Genomic DNA, 24,293 nt, shown 5'->3' with positions numbered 1-24,293 from the left:
TTATATAAAATATATTAAAAGATAAAATAAAGAGAACCATAATATGTTTTACAATTAACTGAAAGCACAGAATGTAGAACACTTACTTGCTTTGGAGTATCACACATGTTTATAATTTGTTTTTGAACACTGCTAGTAATTTAAATATCCTCTCCACTTATTATCGTTTCTTAGTAGCTTCTATATTCTGGTGTTTGTTTTGGCAAGCAGATAATATTGGCTTAGTAGAATGAACTAACCCTAGTTATACTTTATCGATGTTATTAAAGTACGATTTTATTAGCTTTGTCTATTAAATATCTTTCTAAATATTTTATTTGGCCTATTGGTGTTTATCACGCATCTCTCTAAACCTATTTTGTTCAGGGTATTGGTGTTGGTAAACTAAGATATTCGATACTACGTCATCATGAGACACATTTAAAACTGTCTGAATATTCTTTTGAATTATTTAAATCTTGTTCATTATATAAATTAGTATTATGATTCAGTTAGTGCAAGTAATATTTATACCAGTTTCTATGGTTCGACATTTTGAAATATGTCTAGTAAAAACCATGGCTTGGTACATTGTATCACTTTCTATTCTTGAATTTCCACTAGATAAACGGACAGGACCTATCGTGTGGTAATATCGAAGAAGCAGCTAATGCATTTTGCAGAACTCAAGAACCAATCGTTTTAAAAGTGTTTCGTCGAGAATCCGCTAAGCCTAATATGGTTTCAGAAAATTTACAAGGGCCAGCTGATTACGTCATGCAATGTGACGGAACAACACAAACTGAGTGGGCAGGAGGTTTGGAAGTAGCGCCATTTGGATTCTTCTCTATTGGACAGTCAAGGTTTTATAATCTGTGATTGTATTTCAAAGTTCTGTTTTAACAAATCTAAATAGTAAACATCAAAACTATAATATTTCTTCTTACGTCATACAGATTGTAAAGGTTAAATCTATACCCATATTTCTCAGGATAACTCATTTTCTTGTCCTGTTATTTAAGTTTTATTCATTTGTCCAGAACAATGTTGTAACCCGGTAAATTTCACGTTAGTACCTTCAACATTATCATGGTACGAAAATGCAATAGAAACCTTATACCCAAGCGCTTTCGAAGGTCCACCTTTCGAAAGCGCTTGCTATAAGGTTTCTATTGCATTTTTATCAGACTTCTTGGACCAACGTGTTTTTAGAACATCAATCATGATATGAAATATATCCAAATCTCAGGTATCTCTAGTTAGATAGATTTTGACTTTATACCATTATAGGGTAGCGTGATATTTTGTTGTTAAGTTGTGAACACCTTTCCCTAGTTGACGAAGCATGATTATGCTTGTCATAAGACATGACTGTTAGGCCCAATATATTATTTAGTGCTACATTCGTTATGTAGTCCTTTAGATATGTTCGAGGATTAGAAGTGTCTTACGATGAGTATAGTTATTTTGTTTATGAAAATATTGTCCCATTTTTAAAATGTTTACACTTTTACGTTATAACAACAATATATTTCTGTATTGAAAATAAGTTATATATATATTGACACTTTTTTTCTAGCTTGGAATCAGACTCCAATTTCCAGGGAGCGCTGTTACATAGTGACGTATATTGTGATTTTGGAAGAAGAATACAAAGTTTTACGTGTGGTATGGACTATGAAGTAAGTAGCGACACCGAATGGTTCCTGTAGTTTACATCAAGCAGTATTTTAGAACATTTTCTCCAAATTCGCGATCTTTATGAAACCCTAAATAAAAATTGAAACAAACTCATATAAATATAAAAATGTGTATTAAAATACGCGTTTCGTGTCAATTTTATTTGTTTCGCACCGATAGATGGCTAACGTGTTTAATCAGAAACTAGATAGTTAGAGTAAGGTGTATGTCCAGCTATTTCTTCGAAGGTCTGGGATAATTATATGAAAAAATATAATGCATTTCTTTTATCTTGTGCAACTAATGCAACACTTTTGTCATAAGGTGGCGTTCGATGATCCATAAGCTAAATACTAATAACAGATTTCTACAAAAGTCAAATTCCTTTTGCAACTTGTTATCTCTATAAACAAAATTAATTTTGTTTCTGTAAACTCACAATCAATATAGAAAACTAGTTGTGGTTTTCATCTTTAGTTACTCATCAGATTGTTTTAGTTAACACTTGTAAACCTGGCATAAGCCAGCCGAGGGTTAAGGAATCACAAATCAGTCTACACGTCAAGCTGTTCCTGTTAATTAAATCTGGATATTTGTGTTAACGATGTTCGCACAGAATTATCCAAGAGCTAACCGTCCCTAATTTTAAAAGGATAAGAGGAAAGCTAAACAACTTACCCTTATGTCTTTGGCTACAGAAGAAAGGTTTTAATAGTCATCTTTATAAAGTATTTATGACACCAACGTGTAAACCACAAGTTTCCATCAGTGGGACACAAACCACCGGAGGCCTGGCATGGTCAGGTGGGTTAAGGCGTTCGACTCGTAATCTGAGGATCGCGGGTTCGAATCCTCGTCCCACCAAACATGCTCGTCCTTTCACCCGTATGAGCGTTATAATGTGACGGTCAATCCCACTATTCGTTGGTTAAAAGAATAGCCCAAGAGTTGGCGGTGGGTAGTGATGACTAGCTGCCTTCCCTCTAGTCTTACACTGCAAAATTAGGGACGGCTAGCGCGGATAGCCCTTGTGTAGCTTTGCGCGAAATTCAAAAACAAAACAAGCAAACAAACCACGAGCCATTGTCTCCAAAACTTAGCATGGTAATCACTTCTTTACGATAGGTCCAGTCAGAGGCAACCAGGAATAAATGTGTCATTTATTGTGTAAATTAAACTTCACTACAATGTCCTGCAATGCGTAAGCTGTCGTGAGATTTACATTTAGATGAATATGAATTCATGGTCAAAGCAAGCGGCTTACGTACGTCAGAACTAAAATACATAGCGGGTAATGAGTGTAGCTAATTGAATATATCAGGTCATCTCATGAGTAATGTCCGAAAACTTAATGCAGAAAGTGGATCATTACATTTGTCTTTGTAGAAGGCTTTAATAACTAAAATATGTTGTAGGACGTGTGTAAAAATGTTAAGACAAATAAAAAAAACTTACCAAACTCCACTTTTTCAGATCATTAATTAAATAAATCCTTATGAAAATGGATGTGTCTGAGAAGCACATTAGGTATATAATATTTTATGAGTTTAAAAAATACAATAGTACAGAATAAACTACACGAAACATTGAAGGTGTTTAAGATGCGGAGTCTCTCAATGAAAGGAAATGTCGAAGGTGGTTTCAAATCAGGTGACTACAGCCTAAGTTTATGATGCAGAGACGAAAAGAGGAAATTGAACAAGTGGCTGTGAGCTTTATTTGTCAGTTAAATCGAACAAGTGGCTGTGAGCTTTATTTGTCAGTTAAATTGAACAAGTGGCTGTGAGCTTTATTTGTCAGTTAAATCGAACAAGTGGCTGTGAGCTTTATTTGTCAGTTAAATTGAACAAGTGGCTGTGAGCTTTATTTGTCAGTTAAATTTAACAAGTGGCTGTGAGCTTTGTCAGTTAAATCGAACAAGTGGCTGTGAGCTTTATTTGTCAGTTAAATCGAACAAGTGGCTGTGAGCTTTATTTGTCAGTTAAATTTAACAAGTGGCTGTGAGCTTTGTCAGTTAAATCGAACAAGTGGCTGTGAGCTTTATTTGTCAGTTAAATCGAACAAGTGGCTGTGAGCTTTATTTGTCAGTTAAATTGAACAAGTGGCTGTGAGCTTTATTTGTCAGTTAAATTTAACAAGTGGCTGTGAGCTTTGTCAGTTAAATCGAACAAGTGGCTGTGAGCTTTATTTGTCAGTTAAATTTAACAAGTGGCTGTGAGCTTTATTTGTCAGTTAAAGCTAATCCTTTGCTATCGTTGACAATGTGAGTTTCCATCTGATGAAAGAGTATATTCTAATCACTCTCAGTAATTGATAAATATCAGATCATCCCTTTAGTAATATCCGATTTTAGGTTCAAAAAAGAGAAAGGATTTCAAACGCTTTTAATGTTATTTAATCAATAATGTATGTTCCATTGTTATTAATTACTTCCTGCCAACGATTTATAAGTTTCTGAATGTCACTTACATAAAATTCTTGGTGTTTGGAGGGAAAGAATGTAGTGAGGGTAGTTTTGACATCTTCATGTGTGCCAAGCTCCTTTCCATTAAGATAGTTCTGCAAACTTCAGAATAGATGATAATCAGATGGAGCAAGGTCTGAAGAATAAGGAGGATGTGGGAGATTCTCCCAGTCTACCTCTTCAATCTTTGCAGATGTGATTCTTGCTGTATGAGGCTGTGCATTATCCTGGTGTAACACAACACCTTTACGATTGATCAAAGCAGGTTTCTTTTCTTTCAATGCAACATTCAGCACTCTAACTGTTACAACAGAAGTCTGATGTAACCCTTACATTGAGGCAGCAACTCAAAGTGAATCACAACAACAATATCCCACCAAACTCTTAACAAGACGTTCCTCGGGTGGAGGTCCATTTTGAGCTGTGCTTAAGCCAGTTTACCTGCACTGAGCCATTGTCTTCAGCGTTAGCATTTTTATAAAATATCCATTTTTTCATCTCCAGTCATTAACCTGTCCTAAAAAGGTGAGTTACGTTTACGAGAGTGCAGAGAAGTGCAAATGTCCACACTTGCTCTAAGATTGGCTTCTGTCAAGTCATGGGGGACTGACTCATTTTCCAAGTTTTGACACCTTCCAAGCTGCTACAGATGACGGTGAACTGTTGAATGGGTTGAATTAAGCTTCTATGCTAGTTCTTCAACTGTTACAGCACAATCTTCATCAAGTACAGTTAGCAGCAAGTCATCATTAAACTCAACAGAGTTCGATTTAACTGACAAATAAAGCTCACAGCCACTTGTTCAATTTAACTGACAAATAAAGCTCACAGCCACTTGTTCGATTTAACTGACAAATAAAGCTCACAGCCACTTGTTCAATTTCCTCTTTTCGTCTCTGCATCATAAACTGAGTAAGAATGTCCAGTGTTCGATCTCAATCCACAAGTCTGTTATAAACTAATTTATTCTCTGATTAACTAACTAGTCGGTAACAACCACATTTCTTCTCACTTGTACGAAATTCCATAACTCTTGCTAACACTAGACAATTGGGAAGTTTCTAGTCATCATACTGAAACTCTCTCTGGCAGTGTCTAACTTAGAACATGTTAAACATAGTCTACAAACTATAAGGGGACAAAATCTAACTGTAACAAGAGTAAACTGTTTTAGTATTCTAATGTTACAGTCAATTAGTTGAAAACAGAGATAATTTAAGAAATTGATATTTTGTTAAAGTTGTGTTCTTGTGGGTTTTACAGATAGTAACGCTACACCGGAAATCCAGTTCAGAAAGGCTAGGCCTAACGTTTAGTACCAGTTTCTCCAAAGAGTCTCGCAAACATTTCTTTATAAATCAGGTACGTATTTCCCGTAAGTTAAAATTAACGTTTTATTAGACACGTGCTTCGCTGAGATTTATTGTGCTGTTGGATATTTCCCGCTCGTTATATTAAAGTGGTTTCAGCACGCTACAGTGCTGCCGTGTCGAACAGATTTCTTTTTATCGAATAGTTAATCCGAAATATTTTATAGCAGCTGTGGTATGAAAGTCGGCTGGTAAATCTCATAGAGTTCGTTTTACTGGAAATAAATTTCTCCTGAATCCAACGCCAGAGGACAGTATTTACAGTGAAGTATTTTCTGAAAGATAATAACATAATTTAAATATACTAAAATATCGATTACTGTAAGTAGTCGATAAACAATATTATATTTTATCCGGACCAACTTTGATCGTCATTACCAGTGAAACAAAACTGCGAAATATAACATTAACTGAAAATTGACTACGTAAAAGTTTGTACGTAGTCAAGCTGAAAGCCACACAATGGGCTTTCTGTGCTCTGCCAACCACAGGTATAAAAACCCTGCTTTTAGTGTTATAAGTTCGCAGACATATCGCTGTGCCACTGGGGAGAAAGAAAGTTTATTAAAAATTACTTAGAATAAAATAACAACAACTCACGTGACGTTTAAGGACAATAATGTTCTAAAATAAGTTATTGTTTAACTTTTCTTTAAAGATCTGATTAACTTAACTTATAACTTATATATATTAACTGATAACTTATATATTACGACCGAAACTCTGTCTTATTCCCAAATATGTTCTTTCAGCGCTTTTAGTGTTAGGGTGTAAACAAAGCGAAACTTATTCTGCTCGTGATAAAATTTGAACATGTGTTTTCAGCCATGGTTACTAAGTAACTACAAATATAATCTTCACAATATTGTAGCTTTGTACGTATATGTGTAACCACTGTCTAGTAAACTCACAATTTCAGAGTTAGCTGGACCGTCCTTGGAAGGACTCGAGTTGGTTCTGAAGGTCTTTATCTTTATGGCCCTCCGCTAGTGTTGCGGTAAATCTAGGGATTTACAACGCTAAAATCGAAGGTTCGATTCCCCTCGGTGGGCTCAACCGATAGCCCGATGTGATTTTGCTGAAAGAAAAAAAACACACACTTTATCTTTATGACGTAGCTCCATAGACATGGTCGGAGTCTAGGAATATATTTTCATGATCGTCTAACCCGAATCCGGCATCGAATGTTATGTAGCTAGACCTCCGCGGGTTTCCGAGATCACCATGGTACCCCACTCTCAAACTAATAGAAACACACGTGAATGTGTCTGATGTCATATCCTATGAATATAATTTTTTAAAACTATGTAATAAAGGTCATAGGACCTTTCCCAAGATATAACTTTACCTTTCTCACTCTGAGCAGAATTGTTAATGAAATAATAACATTCTTGAACTAACATACAGTAGTCGTAAAGTTTCAAACGACAGATATAACTTATAGCTACTGTCTACTTGAACATACCATCGTTGTTACCAACAAACTATTGTTTTTCATAGTTCCTACATATATCGTTCCGCCGTTCTCTGTTTGTCGCCCTGGGTAATTAATTACCAAGTGCTCGAACCGGCCTTGCCAGTATATATATATATATGTTATATTTTCAAGTCTACAATTAAACAGTAAATAAAGTGGAATGGAAGTAGTAAGTACGTTATTTTTCAAGCTACGAATCCCTATTTTGACTCTATTGAAGTAGATAAGTACTGTAGACATGGAGTTAAAATATGAATATTTAGCTTGAGAAAATAACACAATATTTTAATCCCACTTTGTTTACGTCTCAAGGGTTACCGCCATCGAAAACAAGGTTACGTCTACAGACTTACAATGCTAAAATCCGTGATGACGAGAAACCTACTTGAAGTAAACGTCTTCTCAAGACACATGTATGGGTATTAATATTTTGATTAAAATAAACTACAGAACAATGTGTCTCAGGACGGCTGGTATGGGTATTAACACTTTTACTGATAAAACACAGAACAATGTGTCTCAGGACGGCTGGTATGGGTATTAACACTTTTACTGATAAAACACAGAACAATGTGTCTCAGGACGGCTGGTATGGGTATTAACACTTTTACTGATAAAACACAGAACAATGTGTCTCAGGACGGCTGGTATGGGTATTAACACTTTTACTGATAAAACACAGAACAATGTGTCTCAGGACGGCTGGTATGGGTATTAACACTTTTACTGATAAAACAGAACAATGTGTCTCAGGACGGCTGGTATGGGTATTAACACTTTTACAGATAAAACACAGAACAATGTGTCTCAGGACGGCTGGTATGGGTATTAACACTTTTACTGATAAAACACAGAACAATGTGTCTCAGGACGGCTGGTATGGGTATTAACACTTTTACTGATAAAACACAGAACAATGTGTCTCAGGACGGCTGGTATGGGTATTAACACTTTTACTGATAAAACACAGAACAATGTGTCTCAGGACGGCTGGTATGGGTATTAACACTTTTACTGATAAAACTACAGAACAATGTGTCTCAGGACGGCTGGTATGGGTATTAACACTTTTACTGATAAAACACAGAACAATGTGTCTCAGGACGGCTGGTATGGGTATTAACACTTTTACTGATAAAACACAGAACAATGTGTCTCAGGACGGCTGGTATGGGTATTAACACTTTTACTGATAAAACTACAGAACAATGTGTCTCAGGACGGCTGGTATGGGTATTAACACTTTTACAGATAAAACACAGAACAATGTGTCTCAGGACGGCTGGTATGGGTATTAACACTTTTACTGATAAAACAGAACAATGTGTCTAAGGACGGCTGGTATGGGTATTAACACTTTTACTGATAAACTACAGAACAATGTGTCTCAGGACGGCTGGTATGGGTATTAACACTTTTACTGATAAAACAGAACAATGTGTCTCAGGACGGCTGGTATGGGTATTAACACTTTTACTGATAAAACACAGAATAATGTGTCTCAGGACGGCTGGTATGGGTATTAACACTTTTACTGATAAAACTACAGAACAATGTGTCTCAGGACGGCTGGTATGGGTATTAACACTTTTACTGATAAAACAGAACAATGTGTCTCAGGACGGCTGGTATGGGTATTAACACTTTTACTGATAAAACAGAACAATGTGTCTAAGGACGGCTGGTATGGGTATTAACACTTTTACTGATAAACTACAGAACAATGTGTCTCAGGACGGCTGGTATGGGTATTAACACTTTTACTGATAAAACAGAACAATGTGTCTCAGGACGGCTGGTATGGGTATTAACACTTTTACTGATAAACTACAGAACAATGTGTCTCAGGACGGCTGGTATGGGTATTAACACTTTTACAGATAAAACACAGAACAATGTGTCTCAGGACGGCTGGTATGGGTATTAACACTTTTACTGATAAAACACAGAACAATGTGTCTCAGGACGGCTGGTATGGGTATTAACACTTTTACTGATAAAACACAGAACAATGTGTCTCAGGACGGCTGGTATGGGTATTAACACTTTACTGATAAAACACAGAACAATGTGTCTCAGGACGGCTGGTATGGGTATTAACACTTTACTGATAAAACTACAGAACAATGTGTCTCAGGACGGCTGGTATGGGTATTAACACTTTTACTGATAAAACACAGAACAATGTGTCTCAGGACGGCTGGTATGGGTATCAACACTTTTACTGATAAAACACAGAACAATGTGTCTCAGGACGGCTGGTATGGGTATTAACACTTTTACTGATAAAACTACAGAACAATGTGTCTCAGGACGGCTGGTATGGGTATTAACACTTTTACAGATAAAACACAGAACAATGTGTCTCAGGACGGCTGGTATGGGTATTAACACTTTTACTGAAAAAACAGAACAATGTGTCTAAGGACGGCTGGTATGGGTATTAACACTTTTACTGATAAACTACAGAACAATGTGTCTCAGGACGGCTCGTATGGGTATTAACACTTTTACTGATAAAACACAGAACAATGTGTCTCAGGACGGCTGGTATGGGTATTAACACTTTTACTGATAAAACACAGAATAATGTGTCTCAGGACGGCTGGTATGGATATTAACACTTTTACTGATAAAACTACAGAACAATGTGTCTCAGGACGGCTGGTATGGGTATTAACACTTTTACTGATAAAACAGAACAATGTGTCTCAGGACGGCTGGTGTGGGTATTAACACTTTTACTGATAAAACAGAACAATGTGTCTAAGGACGGCTGGTATGGGTATTAACACTTTTACTGATAAACTACAGAACAATGTGTCTCAGGACGGCTGGTATGGGTATTAACACTTTTACTGATAAAACAGAACAATGTGTCTCAGGACGGCTGGTATGGGTATTAACACTTTTACTGATAAACTACAGAACAATGTGTCTCAGGACGGCTGGTATGGGTATTAACACTTTTACTGATAAAACACAGAACAATGTGTCTCAGGACGGCTGGTATGGGTATTAACACTTTGATTAAAATAAACTACAGAACAATGTGTCTCAGGACGGCTGGTATGGGTATTAACACTTTCACTGATAAAACAGAACAATGTGTCTCAGGACGGCTGGTATGGGTATTAACACTTTTACTGATAAAACAGAACAATGTGTCTCAGGACGGCTGGTATGGGTATTAACACTTTTACTGATAAAACAGAACAATGTGTCTAAGGACGGCTGGTATGGGTATTAACACTTTCACTGATAAAACAGAACAATGTGTCTCAGGACGGCTGGTATGGGTATTAACACTTTTACTGATAAAACACAGAACAATGTGTCTCAGGACGGCTGGTATGGGTATTAACACTTTTACTGATAAAACACAGAACAATGTGTCTCAGGACGGCTGGTATGGGTATTAACACTTTTACTGATAAAACACAGAACAATGTGTCTCAGGACGGCTGGTATGGGTATTAACACTTTTACTGATAAAACAGAACAATGTGTCTCAGGACGGCTGGTATGGGTATTAACACTTTTACTGATAAAACAGAACAATGTGTCTCAGGACGGCTGGTATGGGTATTAACACTTTTACTGATAAAACAGAACAATGTGTCTCAGGACGGCTGGTGTGGGTATTAACACTTTTACTGATAAAACACAGAACAATGTTAACCTGAAGATGACCTAGGAAGGTCGAAACGTTGTTCTTTGCTTTATTTTGGTAAAAGTTTAATACCAATACCAGCCGTCCTGAGGTACATTTTTACTTCAAATGCGTTTCTCGTCATCACGAAAGTACAGAATAACGTTTCGTCGATCTTCTTAGGTTATCTTCAGGTTAACAAAGAGAGAGTTTACAACTGACCGTTGTCGGGCGCATGTTCTAGGGACAAGAGTATAAACGGGTACGGGATTGTAGGGGGCGCTGCAGTTAGATGTAGGGGGCGTTGCAGTTAGATGTCAGGTTATTAATTAGTATAGATATAAAGGTTTTCTTTTGTACTGGTTTAATTTTGGTTTTAGTTGCTGTATAAGTGGGGCTTCTTTGATTTTACGTTTGTTTATATTTGTTTCCCTACTTAATACGTATCTGGGTGTCTTCTACGGTTATGTTGTGTTTATTTGACTTTCAGTATTCAGTAGTTTTTGTTGTTGTTATTCTTTGAATCTGGTTTCCATTTTTTTGCTTGTTTCTCCAATGTAGAAGTCATGCAACATGTTGAATTGTATTTTATAAATTATGTTGGTGTTGTGTTTGTCAGAGTAATTTTTACATAGTATAGACTTTAGTTTTGTACCTGGTTTTTGAATAAATTTGGTGTTTACTGGAATGTTGTGTTTTTTCCAAATGTTAGTTATTTTTTTGCTGATGTCGGAAACATATGATATGCAGCAGTGTAAGGTTTTGTAGTTTGTTGTATGTTGGGATTTATTGTTGTTTGTTTGATTTTGGTCAGGTGTGTAATTTTTTCAACGATTTTTGGAGGATTGTTTGTTTATTTGTTTGTTTGTTTTTGAATTACGCACAAAGCTACTCGAGGGCTATCTGTGCTAGCCTTCCCTAATTTAGCAGTGTCAGACTAGAGGGAAAGCAGCTAGTCATCATCACCCACCGCCAACTCTTGGGCTACTCTTTTACCAACGAATAGTAGGATTGACCGTCACATTATAACGCCCCCACGGCTGAAAGGGCGAGCATGTTTGGCGCGACGGGGATTCGAACCCGCGACCCTCAGATTACGAGTCGCATGCCTTAACCTATCTGGCCATGCCGGGCCCTCTTTTGAGGAAATTTGTTATGTTGATGAAGTGTCGTTTTATTTTGTTGATTTCATTGTTAATTTTATCAGGTGAACATAGTTTTGTGGTTGTGTTCATTTGGTTTCTTAATATGTTGAGATTTTGTTTTATTTCATGTGCTGGATCTCATGGAATGTATAATCCAGTATGGGTGATTTTTCTCTGGATTTCTATTTTGGATTGTGTCTCAGTTCTCTTAGGGTTAAAAAATGCTATTTGGTTACTTTGTTTTTCCTGTTCACAGGTGAACTTAATATTGGAGTGTATAGAGTTAACATGGTTGAGAAAACTGTGTGTTCTGTAGATGTGAATCCAGCAATTGTATCGTCAACATACCTGTACCAGTATAGTGGTGGGTGTAAGGCTGAATTAGTCGCTTGAGATTCAATCTGTGTCATGAAAATGTTGACTAGAACTTGTGGCATTGGATTGCCCATAAGCCACGTATTTGTAGGTAGATTTGGTCATTGGAGAAACAAGCAGAAAAATGGAAACCACATTCAAAAGAACAAAAAAACAACAACAACACCTTCACCCGTTTTTGAACACTACAAATCAAATAAACACAACATAACCATAGAAAACACCCAGATATTAAATAGGGAAAGAAATATAAACAAACGCAAAATCAAAGAAGCCCTACTTATACAGCAACTGAAACCAAAATTAAGGTTTCCAATATAAAGGAACATCTTTATACCTATACTAATTGATAACCTAACATCTAACTGCAACGCCCTCAAACTCAAACTAACGTGGCAGGGGTTTAGTTTAGAGAGAGAGAAATCAGAAGAGTTCTCTCTCCAACTGGGGTGTTCAGGAACTTTGTAGTTCCTTTTCGTCCCCTTACATGAGAAATGTTTTAAAATATTCGTGGAATTTTTACTTTATTTTTAACATTTCAAAAAAATGGAGTGGTGTATTTGTGAGTGAGAGGAAGGACGGGAGAACTGGACGAAAGCAGCGAAAGTGAAGTGAGCCAGACCTTGGTTCGAGGACGGAGTACACTGGCGGCTGGCGAATAGATTTTTAAAATTTACTGTGACTGATTATATACCCTGTGACTGGGTAAAAGGCCCTTTTCAGAATGAGGCTGGGTCCTACAGGTCTGATGCCAGAGATTTTGCTGTGGGGGGAAACGGGAGTACCCCGAGAAAACCCACTTTCACGGCCTGGGCGCCGAATAATCTACCCAGACCGTGCCCGGAAGTAGCTAGGAAGAAAGAAAAACAAACGCCCTCTACAACCTCTTATCCTTTTATACTATCGTCTCTAAGACATGAGCCCGGCAACGGTCAGTTGCAAACTCTCTCTTTGTTAATCTGAAGATAACCTAAGAAGGTCGAAACGTTGTTCTATACTTTATTTTAATTAATGTGCTAATACCTATACCAGTCGTCTTGAGAATACAATGCTAAAATCCATTTCTATTCCACGCAGTGGACAAAGGCATATAGTCCAGCGTGGTTTACCTCTAAAACAAACAAATCAGTGGACAGGGGCATATAGTCCAGTGTAGTTTACCTCTAAAACAAACAAATCGGTGGACAAGGGCATATAGTCCAGTGTGGTTTACCTCTAAAACAAACAAATCGGTGGACAAGGACATATAGTCCACTGTGGTTTACTTCTAAAACAAACAAATCGTATTAAAACTCCATTCCATTCTGTCTAAATCTATAGCATAAATATCCAAACATTATAAGAAGGAAACTTATTTATTTCACAAACAAGGAACAACGTATATATAGTAAGTGTTGCTGTAGATCTAGGTTCGAACTTCTAACTTGTACATTCTTAATAAACGAATTTTGTTAACTGTTTAACGTTTTACTGCCCACTAGAGAAAGTCACGTACATTTAAATTTCATTTTAAAGACAAACTATAAAATGTTTATATCAAACGTTATTTAAGTCTAATTTTAAACATTTCCTACACGTATTGAGACGCCTCCTAGTGGTACAGCGGAATGTCTGTGGACTCACACCGCTAGAAACCGGGTTTCAACACCCGTGGTGGGCAGAGCACAGATAGCCTTATGTTTAATTTCAAACAAACAAGCAAACGTATTAACGTAATCTTTCAGTTCCGTATTTTATTGTATAAAATTCTAAATCAGTGTATTTTCCATTCTTTAACGATATATGTTCTTCAAATCATCGACACTGAAATAATAGTAATAAAAGATAAACCTATGAAGAAATATTTGTTACAAGTTCTTAGTTTTTATATTTGTAACATTCTTTTTGTTGTGGCTACAGATCGAAGAAGGTAGTGTAGCAGATAATGATGGTCGACTACAGGAAGGAGATCACATTTTACAGGTACTGTATCACGTCATTGGGAATGATGATTTCATGGATATGTTGTGTTAAGAGTCATCATTATATTATTATGTGGCGATTATGTAAAGTGGATGTTGTTTTCTCTAAAGTAGGAATACATAGCGTTAACATTATTGATATAATATGTACGTCACATTAACTGTACAGTTACATGTCTCTCTAACGTAAGAATATTTAGGGTTAACTTTGTTGACATAAAGTGTATGCCAAAATAATTGTACAGTTACACACCTCTCTAACGTAAGAATATTTAGGGTTAACTTTGTTGATGCAAAGTGTATGTTACAATAGTTGTATAGTTACACGTCTCTCTACGTAGGAATATTTAGGGCTAACATTGTTGATGTAATGTGTACGTCACAGGAACTGTACAATTTCATGATTATCTATCGGAATTATAGAAATAAAGATGTTGTTAAATCTGTCATTCGATTCACTACTTGTTACTGAGGTATACCGATTTTGTTCATCAGTAACCCTGGGCTGAAGAAAATCAAAAGAGGATGTTATGCCTTGTGGAGGCAGTTTGTGAAAGTATGCTAAGATTAGTGTACATGTTTATTTGTGAAATTCTGGGCAGATGTGGATGTTCACTGTAGTGAGTTACATACGTATTACATACGCTGCATGAAGCCTAGCTTTGTTCTGTCAATTTACCTTGTTCTAGGTTAGTAATATGGAATTTCTCAAAATAGTAATAACTCAGCGGCATCATTTTTATTTTTAGTATTTTAAACTGCTGGTCTTAGAAATACGTTAAACGAATAAATTAGTAACATTAATGGTACATGTCTCTCCCCTGAATGGCTCAGTAATACGGTTGTTGGTCCATAACACTCAAAATCTCATTTAGATACTTTTGGTGAGTACTGCACAGAAAGCCCATTGTATAGCTTTGTACCAAATGTATAACAATAAAGCGTCACATAGGCATTTTACATTTCAATTGTTAATTTGTACAAATAGGACATCACTTAGACATTTTTTTTCTCATTTCAGCAGTTAATTTTTACAAATAGGACATTGCTTAAACGTTTTCTTTCATTTCAACTGTTAATTTTTACAAATAGGACGTTATTTGGGCATTTTCCTTTATTTCTACAACTAATTTTTACAAATGGGACACCAGTAAGACGTTTTCCTTCAACAGTGTATTTTTACAAATAGGACATCACTTATACATTTTCCTTCATTTCAACAGCTAATTTTTACAAATAAGACATCACTTATACATTTTCCTTCATTTCAACAGCTAATTTTTACAAATAAGACATCACTCAGACATTTTCTTTTATCCGTTAATCTTTACAAATAGTACATCACTTGGACATTCTCCTTCATTTTAAGTTATTTTTTGCAAATAGGGCATCACTCAGACATTTTCCTTCATTTCAACAGTTACATTTTAGAAATAGTACATCACTTAGACATTTTTTGCTGTTTCAACAGCTAATTTTAGAAAGTATATCTCACTTAGATATTTTGTTCATTTTAACAGTTAATTTTTCAAATGAACATCATTTAGACATTTTCTTTCACTTCAACAGTTAATTTTACAAGTAGGACATCACTTAGACATTTTTTTTTTCATTTCAACTGATAATTTCTAGTAATAGGACACCACTTAGACGTTTCTGTTCATATCAGCAGTTAATATTCACAAATACGACATCAGTGAAACATTTTCCTTCAGTGGCATGTTTTTACAAATAGGATATTTGTTGGACATTTTCCTTCACTTGAAGTGTTATTTTCTGCAAATGGGACACCATTTAGACATCTTCCTTCATTTTAATAATTACTTTTTGCAAATAGGACATTACTAGAAACTTTCCTTTATTTTAACTGCTAATCTTTACCTAATAAGGCATTACTTAGACAGTTTTCCACATTTGAAGAGTTAATTTTAATAGGATATCACTTATACATTTACCGTAATTTCAACAGTTAATTTTAGAAAGAATTCATCACTTAGAGATTTTTTTTTCATTTTAATAGTTAATCTTTACAATGAGACACCACTTAGACATTTTCTTTCATTTCTATAGTTAATTTTAATAGGATATCACTTAGACATTTTCCTCATTTCAACTGTTAATTTTTACAAGAAGGGCATTGCTTAGATATTTTCTTTCCTTGCAACTGTAAATTTTTAAAAATAGCATAGCACTTAGACATTTTCCTTTATTTCAACAGTTAATTTTCAGAAATACGACATCATTGAGACATTTTCCTTCAACAGTTAATTTGTACAAATAGGATATCACATGGGCTTTTTCCTTTTTTTCAACAGTTAATTTTTACAAATAAGATATCACATGGGCTTTTTCCTTTTTTTCAACAGTTAATTTTTACAAATAAGATATCACATGGGCTTTTTCCTCTTTTCAACAGTTAATTTTTACAAATAGGACTTGAGTAAGACATTTTCCTTCAACAGAGTATTTTTACAAATAGGGCATCGCATATACGTTTTCCTTCATTTCAACTGTTAATTTTCACAAATGAGACACCACTTAGACATTTTCCTTCATTTCTACTGATACTTTTTGCTAATAGGACACCAATTAGACATTTTCCCTTATTTTAACCACTAATCTTTACAAATATGGCATCACTTAGACCTTTTTTCCACATTTGAACAGTTAATATTTATAAGTAGAACATCACTGGCATTTTCCTTCCTTTCATCATTTCAACAGTTACTTTTTATAAACGGTACATCACTTAGACATTTTCTGTCAAATAGGACATCACTTAGACATTTCTCTTAATTTAAATTGTAAATTTCTTTTATAAATGGGACATCATTTAGACATTCTTCTTTATTTCAGGAGCTAATTTTTACAAATAATGCATCACTTAAGCATTTCTGTCATTTCCACAATTAATTTTTGGAGGGAAAACTTCACTTAGACATTTTCATTCACTTTAACAGTTATTTCTTACAAAATCACTTTACATTTTCCATAGTTTCAACAGTTAATTTCCAGAGAGAATACATCACTCAGAGTTTTTTCTTCATTTCTCTAGTTAATTTTTACAAATAAGACATCACTTAGACATTTTTTTTTCATTTCAACAGTTAATTTTTACAAATACAACATCAGAGAGACATTTTCCTTAAACAGTATGTTTTCACAAATAGATTCTTGCTTGAACATTTTACTTCATTTCAAGTGTTATTTTCTACATATGGGACACCACTTATACATCTTCCTTCATTTTAACAGTTTATTTTTACAAATAGTACATCACTTAGAGATTTCCCTCCATTTCAACAATTTATTTTTACAAATAGGACATCACTTGGGCATTTCTTTTATTCAACAGTTAAGTTTTTTTTTACAAATGAGACATCACTTAGACATTTTCCTTCATTTCAAATGTTAATTTTAAAAATAAGACATTGCTTAAATATTTTCTTTCCTTTCAACTGTTAATTTACAAAAACAGGATATCACTTAGGAATTTCTCTTCATTTCAACAGTTAATTTTTACAAATGGGGCACTAGTAACACATTTTCCTTCAACAGTGTATTTTTACAAATAGGACATTGCTTAGCCAGTTTCTTTTCTCTTAACAGTTAATTTTCTCAAGTTGGACATCAGTTCAACATTTTCCTTCATTTCTGTATTTAAGTTTTACAAATAGGACATGCTTAGACAATTTCCATATTTCAACAGTTAATTTTTTACAAATAAGACATCACTTAGACATTTTTCTTCATTTCAATAGTTAATTTTAAAATAACATTATTAGATATTGACTTCCATTTTAAATGTTTACAATCATAGTATTACTTGAACTCTAAATTAGGTTCAGAAGGTTAGAGAAATACCATTTAAACCTTACTTTTTGATCAACTGACCCTGTCCTAAACCTGTTGCATTACTTAGCATTTTGTTCGTGTGTAACTAGAACAATTTCTTTGATTTTGTTTGAAAACATGCTAATAAACATTGTATTACATACAACCATGTGATGTTTTTTTATTTCTTTTGTTAGATAGATGGTCATTACCCTCACACCCAAGAACAGGTTAATACCCTTCTTTCTGACAGTTATCCGGAACTAACTATTCTGATTGGCAGGAATCGCTTGCAGGTAAAACATCATAAACTACATAAGTGGTTCCAGGTGCAAGTTAGATTTATTAATTACAATTCACCATTATCATTGTATGCATTCTTCCTGCAACACTTTAAAACATTGTCAAAAATCATGGTGTTTGTTTCAAAGCAACAAGACAGGTGAGGTCTCTGTGTTGGAAAAAAAAGATCCAAGTAAGGTCTCTGTGTTGGAAATTAGAGTTTCAAGTTAGGTTTCTGTGTTGGAAATGAGAGATCCAAGTTAGGTCTTTGTGATGGTAAAGAAAGATCCAAGTAAGGTCTCTGTGTTGGAAATTAGAGTTCCAAGTTAGGTTTCTGTGTTGGAAATTAGAGTTCCAAGTTAGGTTTCTGTGTTGGAAATGAGAGATCCAAGTTAGGTCTCTGTGATGGTAAAGAAAGATCCAAGTCAAGTTTCTGTGTTGGAAATGAGAGATCCAAGTTAGGTCTCTGTGATGGTAAAGAAAGATCCAAGTAAGGCCTCTGTGTTGGAAATTAGAGTTTCAAGTTAGGTTTCTGTGCTGGAAATGAGAGATCCAAGTTAGGTCTCTGTGATGGTATAGAAAGATCCAAGTAAGGCCTTTGTGTTGGAAATTAGAGTTCTAACTAAGGTCTCTGTAGGTTAGGTTGTTTAAAAGCTCGTCTGAAATACGATTTAAAAAAAAACAACAGATGTGTACTCACTATATTCTTAAGAAAAAGTCAGTGCCCTTTTACTTAGAGCTTTAAATATGATAATTTAGTCTTTGACAGAGTGGAAACTTAGGAATTGGAGTTTTAAGAATCATTCATTACATGAACTAAATATTTACACTCGACAAGGTTGTAATTTATTTATATGAACAATGAACTTTTAAAAATGTGGACACGTTTATGATCAGTATCTGTCCGTGTTTTAGGGAGATGGTGACACAGTAGAAAATGAATCCTACTATGTTGAAAAGGACAGTGGCGTCAGAAGAACTGACGAGAGTACAGAATGCGACGAGAGTTCTGAGGCCGAGACTAAAGAAAGTGAATATCTTGTTTATAAAACTCGTACTTCTGAAGATAATCTCTGTTTGGACAGTCTAGAGGAACCCAATCTGGGTGAAAAAAAATTCAGTCACCACGAATGTCCTCCAATGAAGTGTGTTGGTACAAGTACGACAAACCTTGTCGATTATTCTCTAGGTCCGTGTAGTAATACTTTTGACAGTGAGTTGGGGTGTTTAAATTCAGATCTAGAATGTGTGCAGCTGGAAGAAACGACTATAGAATCCAGAACAAGGGCATGTCCGGAACAGATGTCTGGAGGTAATTATCTTCACTCCAGAAAGGGATCCAATAGCAAAGTTTGGCAATTATGGAAAAAAAGAGAATCAATAGAAGGATGGTTAACAAATACTGCCCAGAGAAGGAAACAGAAGAGAAGAACATTCCAATCGACGAAGGAGGAAGACAGCTCTAGAGTTTCCAGTAGGAGAATGAATTCAAGGAGCTTAGATGTCAATCCTGTGATAACACAGCTTGAGCAGTTTCATATACCGTGTGTCAGATGTGACAACTGTCAACAAGTCGTGGCTTCTCAGGATCGTGACATTAGAAGAAGATGCACTTCAGAAGTTAGAAATTTCCAACAGAGCGGGCCATTCTATCCCTGTGCGACCATGTACACGAACAAACAGAACCTACAACACACGATATGGCTTCAGCAAGAACTGTTTCGTCAAGCACTAACCCAACAGCAGCAACACAATCACTCACAGGCAACTCTTCCCAGTAGTCCCACCAGTACTGCTGTGAGTAGTGTCAAAGATGAGGAAGAGATGGTATGGAAAGTGAAGCGGAGATCTGATGGATCGAGATATATTACCAGACGTCCTGTCAGGAACAAGTTACTCAAAGAACGAGCACTCAAGATTAACGAAGAAAGGCGTGGAATAACCACTGACGATGACGCAATGAGCGACTTGAAATTTGGACGTTACTGGCCCAAGGAGGAACGGAAACGTCATTTGGAGAGAGAGCGTGATCGCAAACGTCGGGAATTGGTGATGCGCAGCAAAATGGCCGTTGTAGAAGAACGCGTGGAGGAAAGAGATGACTTCTCTTCAGCACGTGAAAGACGAAATGAGGGGATAGACTGTGGAATTCTAGAAAAGAAAAATGCCCGCAAGAAACACAAAGTTGTCTCAGATGACCAGCGTTCAGTTCATAACAGCATAGCACGTAGCTTCAAAGGACACAACAAGACGCAAGGTTTGCTTTCTGTGACAACAGTGTAGATAGAAATGTTGAAAATACCAAGTACCACACCGACCTTGGTTTCAGGTATTATATCAGTCGTGGTCCCAAGTACCACATCAATCTTGGTTTCAGGTACCAAATCAGTTATGATTAAAGTGGCGAATAAACCAGGTCTTAATAGTAGTTTGAAAATTTTGAAAGTTTTCCATGTTGGTTTATTCGACGTAAGTAACCATAGCTTACCTTTCAGATTATCAGTACATCCAGAAAGATTTGTTTTAGTTGTTTATACAAATGATTAAATAAAATATTATTTTAAACTAGGTTTAAAATACTTTTCTTTTATTAATGCATTATCGGAGATGATATCAAATCAAATGTTACTGAAATACTTTAAGAATTTTATCACAAGTATCACACGAGTTTCTGACAATGATGTCTGTCTGTGTTTAGAGTACTCGAGTTCGTCGGGATTACAAGCTATTTTCTGATAACCATTGTAAGGTTGCGAGTTCCATTTGAGGTCAGATTAAGGGGAAAGAAAGAATGGGTACAATTGCCTCGTGTCTTTAGGACCGAATTGGGTCCGCGACTAAGAAAAGAAAAAAATTGACAGCGGATCTCTCCTCAAAACACGTGTTTGTAACGGTACCACTATGACAACAGTTTTAGTGTTTTCATATTAACCCCTTGTTTTGTGGTTTTCTACGAATAATAAACATTAGAATTAATATTTTTTATATTTTCCCATCGTTTGTGTTGGAAAGTAGTCGCTACTAAACAGTATTCAACTTATTTATGAGGTACAATGCTCACCATCCCTCTACCTATAAGATTTGTTCTGTATCCCTAACTCTTTAATCCAACCCTCATTCCACCCACAGGTTTAAAGTTCAAAATCCTTCCACTTGGGAATAATTTTTGCTAGTCTCGTGTTTGTTTAAATTGTCATTTAGCAGCAAGCGTTATGTAGTTTTTGTTTTTAAAAACTCGGTCTTCATAAAGATGGCTTCAGGACATGGTTAGTTGGTTCAACAGTTGTAAGTAACTCTGTTAAAAGTTCAATATTATAAACATTTGTTTGAACTGTCAACAATTTTTGGAATATTATACACTAACTTCCAAGTTTTCAAAACTTTTGTTGAAATGAAAAACTTGTACGAAAAAAACAAAAGTGTTAGCCTTTACTGGTTTAATTATTTAAGTCAGACTTGAATTTGCTATGTAAATATGAAAATGGTATGTAAAGAGAAAATTATAATTATAAAAAAAAACATTTACGTTTTTAAACAGTGGTCAACGTTTCAATTACTGATCTAAGTATGAATATTACGTTTTTAAACAGTGGTCAACATTTCAATTACTGATCTAAGTATGAATATTATTTTTTTATAGAATTTATAGTTAACCAGCTATGATTTTTTTCTATGATTTTTTTAGTTTATGAAATCACTCAGGATAAAAAAAAATCATAAAACTATGTAAGTAGTAGATAAAAGCCCGAGAACATGCATAAGGTATACAACAGATAATCCTGTGTTTAGTTGGAAGGCCTACCTTCTGTCAGCATTATGAATTGAAAAGTTCTAATAGTTAAAAAAAATAAAATGAGTTTTTATAAGGAACTGGTAAATCTTAAAGTATTAAAATAAATAAATACAATGGCTATCCTAGTTAGGCTTACTTTCAGTTTGGCTTTGGTATCGTAACGGTTGGCGAGTTATTTTAAATTATGTGGCAAAAATAATTCAACATCCAGTCCTCGTGATGTTCACAAATTGTTTGATTTTCTTCGTTAACATTTTTACAAGCCTGATTATTGTAATATATTGTTGTATACTACGTTACAAATTTGATTATTGTAATATATTGTTGTAAGTCTACCTTACAAATTTGATTATTGTAATATATTGTTGTAAGTCTATGTTACAAATTTGATTATTGTAATATATTGTTGTAAGTCTACGTTACAAATTTGATATTGTAATATATTGTTGTAAGTCTACGTTAAAAATTTGATTATTGTAATATATTGTTGTAAATCTACGTTATAAATTATATTCAAACCTCTCTAACAATTATATTTTGTTGGACTAACTTAAAATCTGGTCTCTTGTAGGAAGTACAGTATACGATTAAAAGACAAAACACAGATCCAAATACTTCACGAAAATACATTGACCTAACCAGCGTTGTATATTGAAATATATATATATATATATATAAATTTTGTGGCCGGTATGGCCAGGTAGGTAGGGTGCTCGAGTCGTAATCTGAGAGTCGCGGTTTCGCCCTTCCAGCAGTGTGGGTGTTATAATGTGAGAGTGGGTGTTTATGCCTAGTCTTACACTACTAAATTAGGCTAGCGCAAATAGCCCTCGTGTAGCTTTGCACGAAATTAACAAACAAACACAGTTATTTTATATTTATAATTTACCCTCACTAAAGGCTTCATAAGTCTCTGGGTCATTACATTGCCATCGAACCGCAATCCTCTCTATCGAAAAAACAAATTACAAAATTAAAAATATAACTTACAACAGTACTTTTATGAAAGTAATTGTCGCTAATGGCAAAACAGTGACTTTTATCAGCTGATACAATGATACTGTACTAATTAATCTACAATATATTGTAACGGTATACTTTCGCTGGTGGATTATATTACATTATCTTGGGAAACGTGACGTAAGCACCATCTCATCTTCTAACTTAACCTTTGAACACTGTCGTAAATTATTATAAATATATGCTACAAATGATGTTCAAACTTCTGGAACAAAACTAAAATTAACGTAAAGTCAGCTTTCATAAAAAGTGCTATTGCTAACACAGCACTGACCATTCAAGTTTACTGTCTTCAAAAACTACAATATTCGCAACTATCTTGTTTTCATAACTATCTTCGAATGTAGGAGATCACGTCAAATTAGAATTTTCTAGGCCTATCTTAACATCATGAAAATCTACAACTCTCCAGGTAACAAATTTCAACATTAGAAGTAAACCTTATTACCTTATTATTATTACATACTTCTAAGTTGTGTATATAGCGTAAGACTCGAAAATATTTTATATTATTCCGATTTACACATTGAAGAACATACGAGGCCTAGCACTTTAATCAATGTTCATATACGAAATCACTCCTAAAGCGGCTCACTGAAGTTTGGGAACCTACAACGCTACAAATCAAGTTTCGATCCTGCAGTTGGAAAACCACAGATATTCCATTGTGTGACTTCATATTTATCAACAAAAATATCAAGTTATCGACTTAACAACGACACCTATCCGCCAAATTCACAAAACAGTTTTACATAATAACAATATACAAACCTTTCAAACGTTTTCACTCTTTTATACTTACATTTCCTGCCTTATCAGAGGACAAAGCTATTGTACATGGAGCAGCCTTCTGTAGTGTCATAATAGAAACTATCACCTGTTTCAAACTTAATCCACAGGATAGACACGTTTGAAAGTTTCTTCTGTACTGGGAAATTACGGTTTGTTAATTATCCCTATGCTGAACAACATTTAGGTACCATTCATTTTAACCAGTTTATCCATTTTTCAGTGAACCACAATCTTACCAATCTTAAAATATTTGCATCATCTCCATTTTTTATATTTTAATTTAGACGTTTTATTATTTTATGCTAGGATGTGTTTTGGCATGACGTAATGATGAACTCAGACGCTTAAAGTTTCTGAGTATTCAGACTTGACTCGATTATTCGTGAAATTTAGGAGAAAAACCATATTGTATTTAAAAAAATCATAAAGTTTTTGAAAACTACGGGAAAATTAACAGAAAGTTAAAAGA

General features: G+C 35.0%; 1 protein-coding gene across 1 annotated transcript in view; it reads left to right on the top strand.

Annotated features, from left to right (window-relative positions):
- LOC143257767 (PDZ domain-containing RING finger protein 4-like) overlaps positions 1-22,294 on the top strand; it is a 23,597-nt gene extending 1,303 nt beyond the window's left edge. Inside the window, exons 2-7 of the mRNA XM_076516801.1 lie at positions 604-842; positions 1,559-1,661; positions 5,387-5,485; positions 14,042-14,104; positions 18,135-18,233; positions 19,135-22,294. Of these exons, the coding sequence (XP_076372916.1) occupies positions 604-842; positions 1,559-1,661; positions 5,387-5,485; positions 14,042-14,104; positions 18,135-18,233; positions 19,135-20,502 (1,971 nt within the window). The 3' untranslated portion in view covers positions 20,503-22,294. The remainder of the gene's footprint in view (positions 1-603; positions 843-1,558; positions 1,662-5,386; positions 5,486-14,041; positions 14,105-18,134; positions 18,234-19,134) is intronic.
- The last annotated feature ends 1,999 nt before the right edge of the window (positions 22,295-24,293 follow it).

This window comes from Tachypleus tridentatus, chromosome 7 (assembly GCF_004210375.1).
Source record: "Tachypleus tridentatus isolate NWPU-2018 chromosome 7, ASM421037v1, whole genome shotgun sequence".
Lineage (NCBI taxonomy): Eukaryota > Metazoa > Arthropoda > Merostomata > Xiphosura > Limulidae > Tachypleus > Tachypleus tridentatus.
This window is presented reverse-complemented; position numbering and strand designations above follow the sequence as displayed.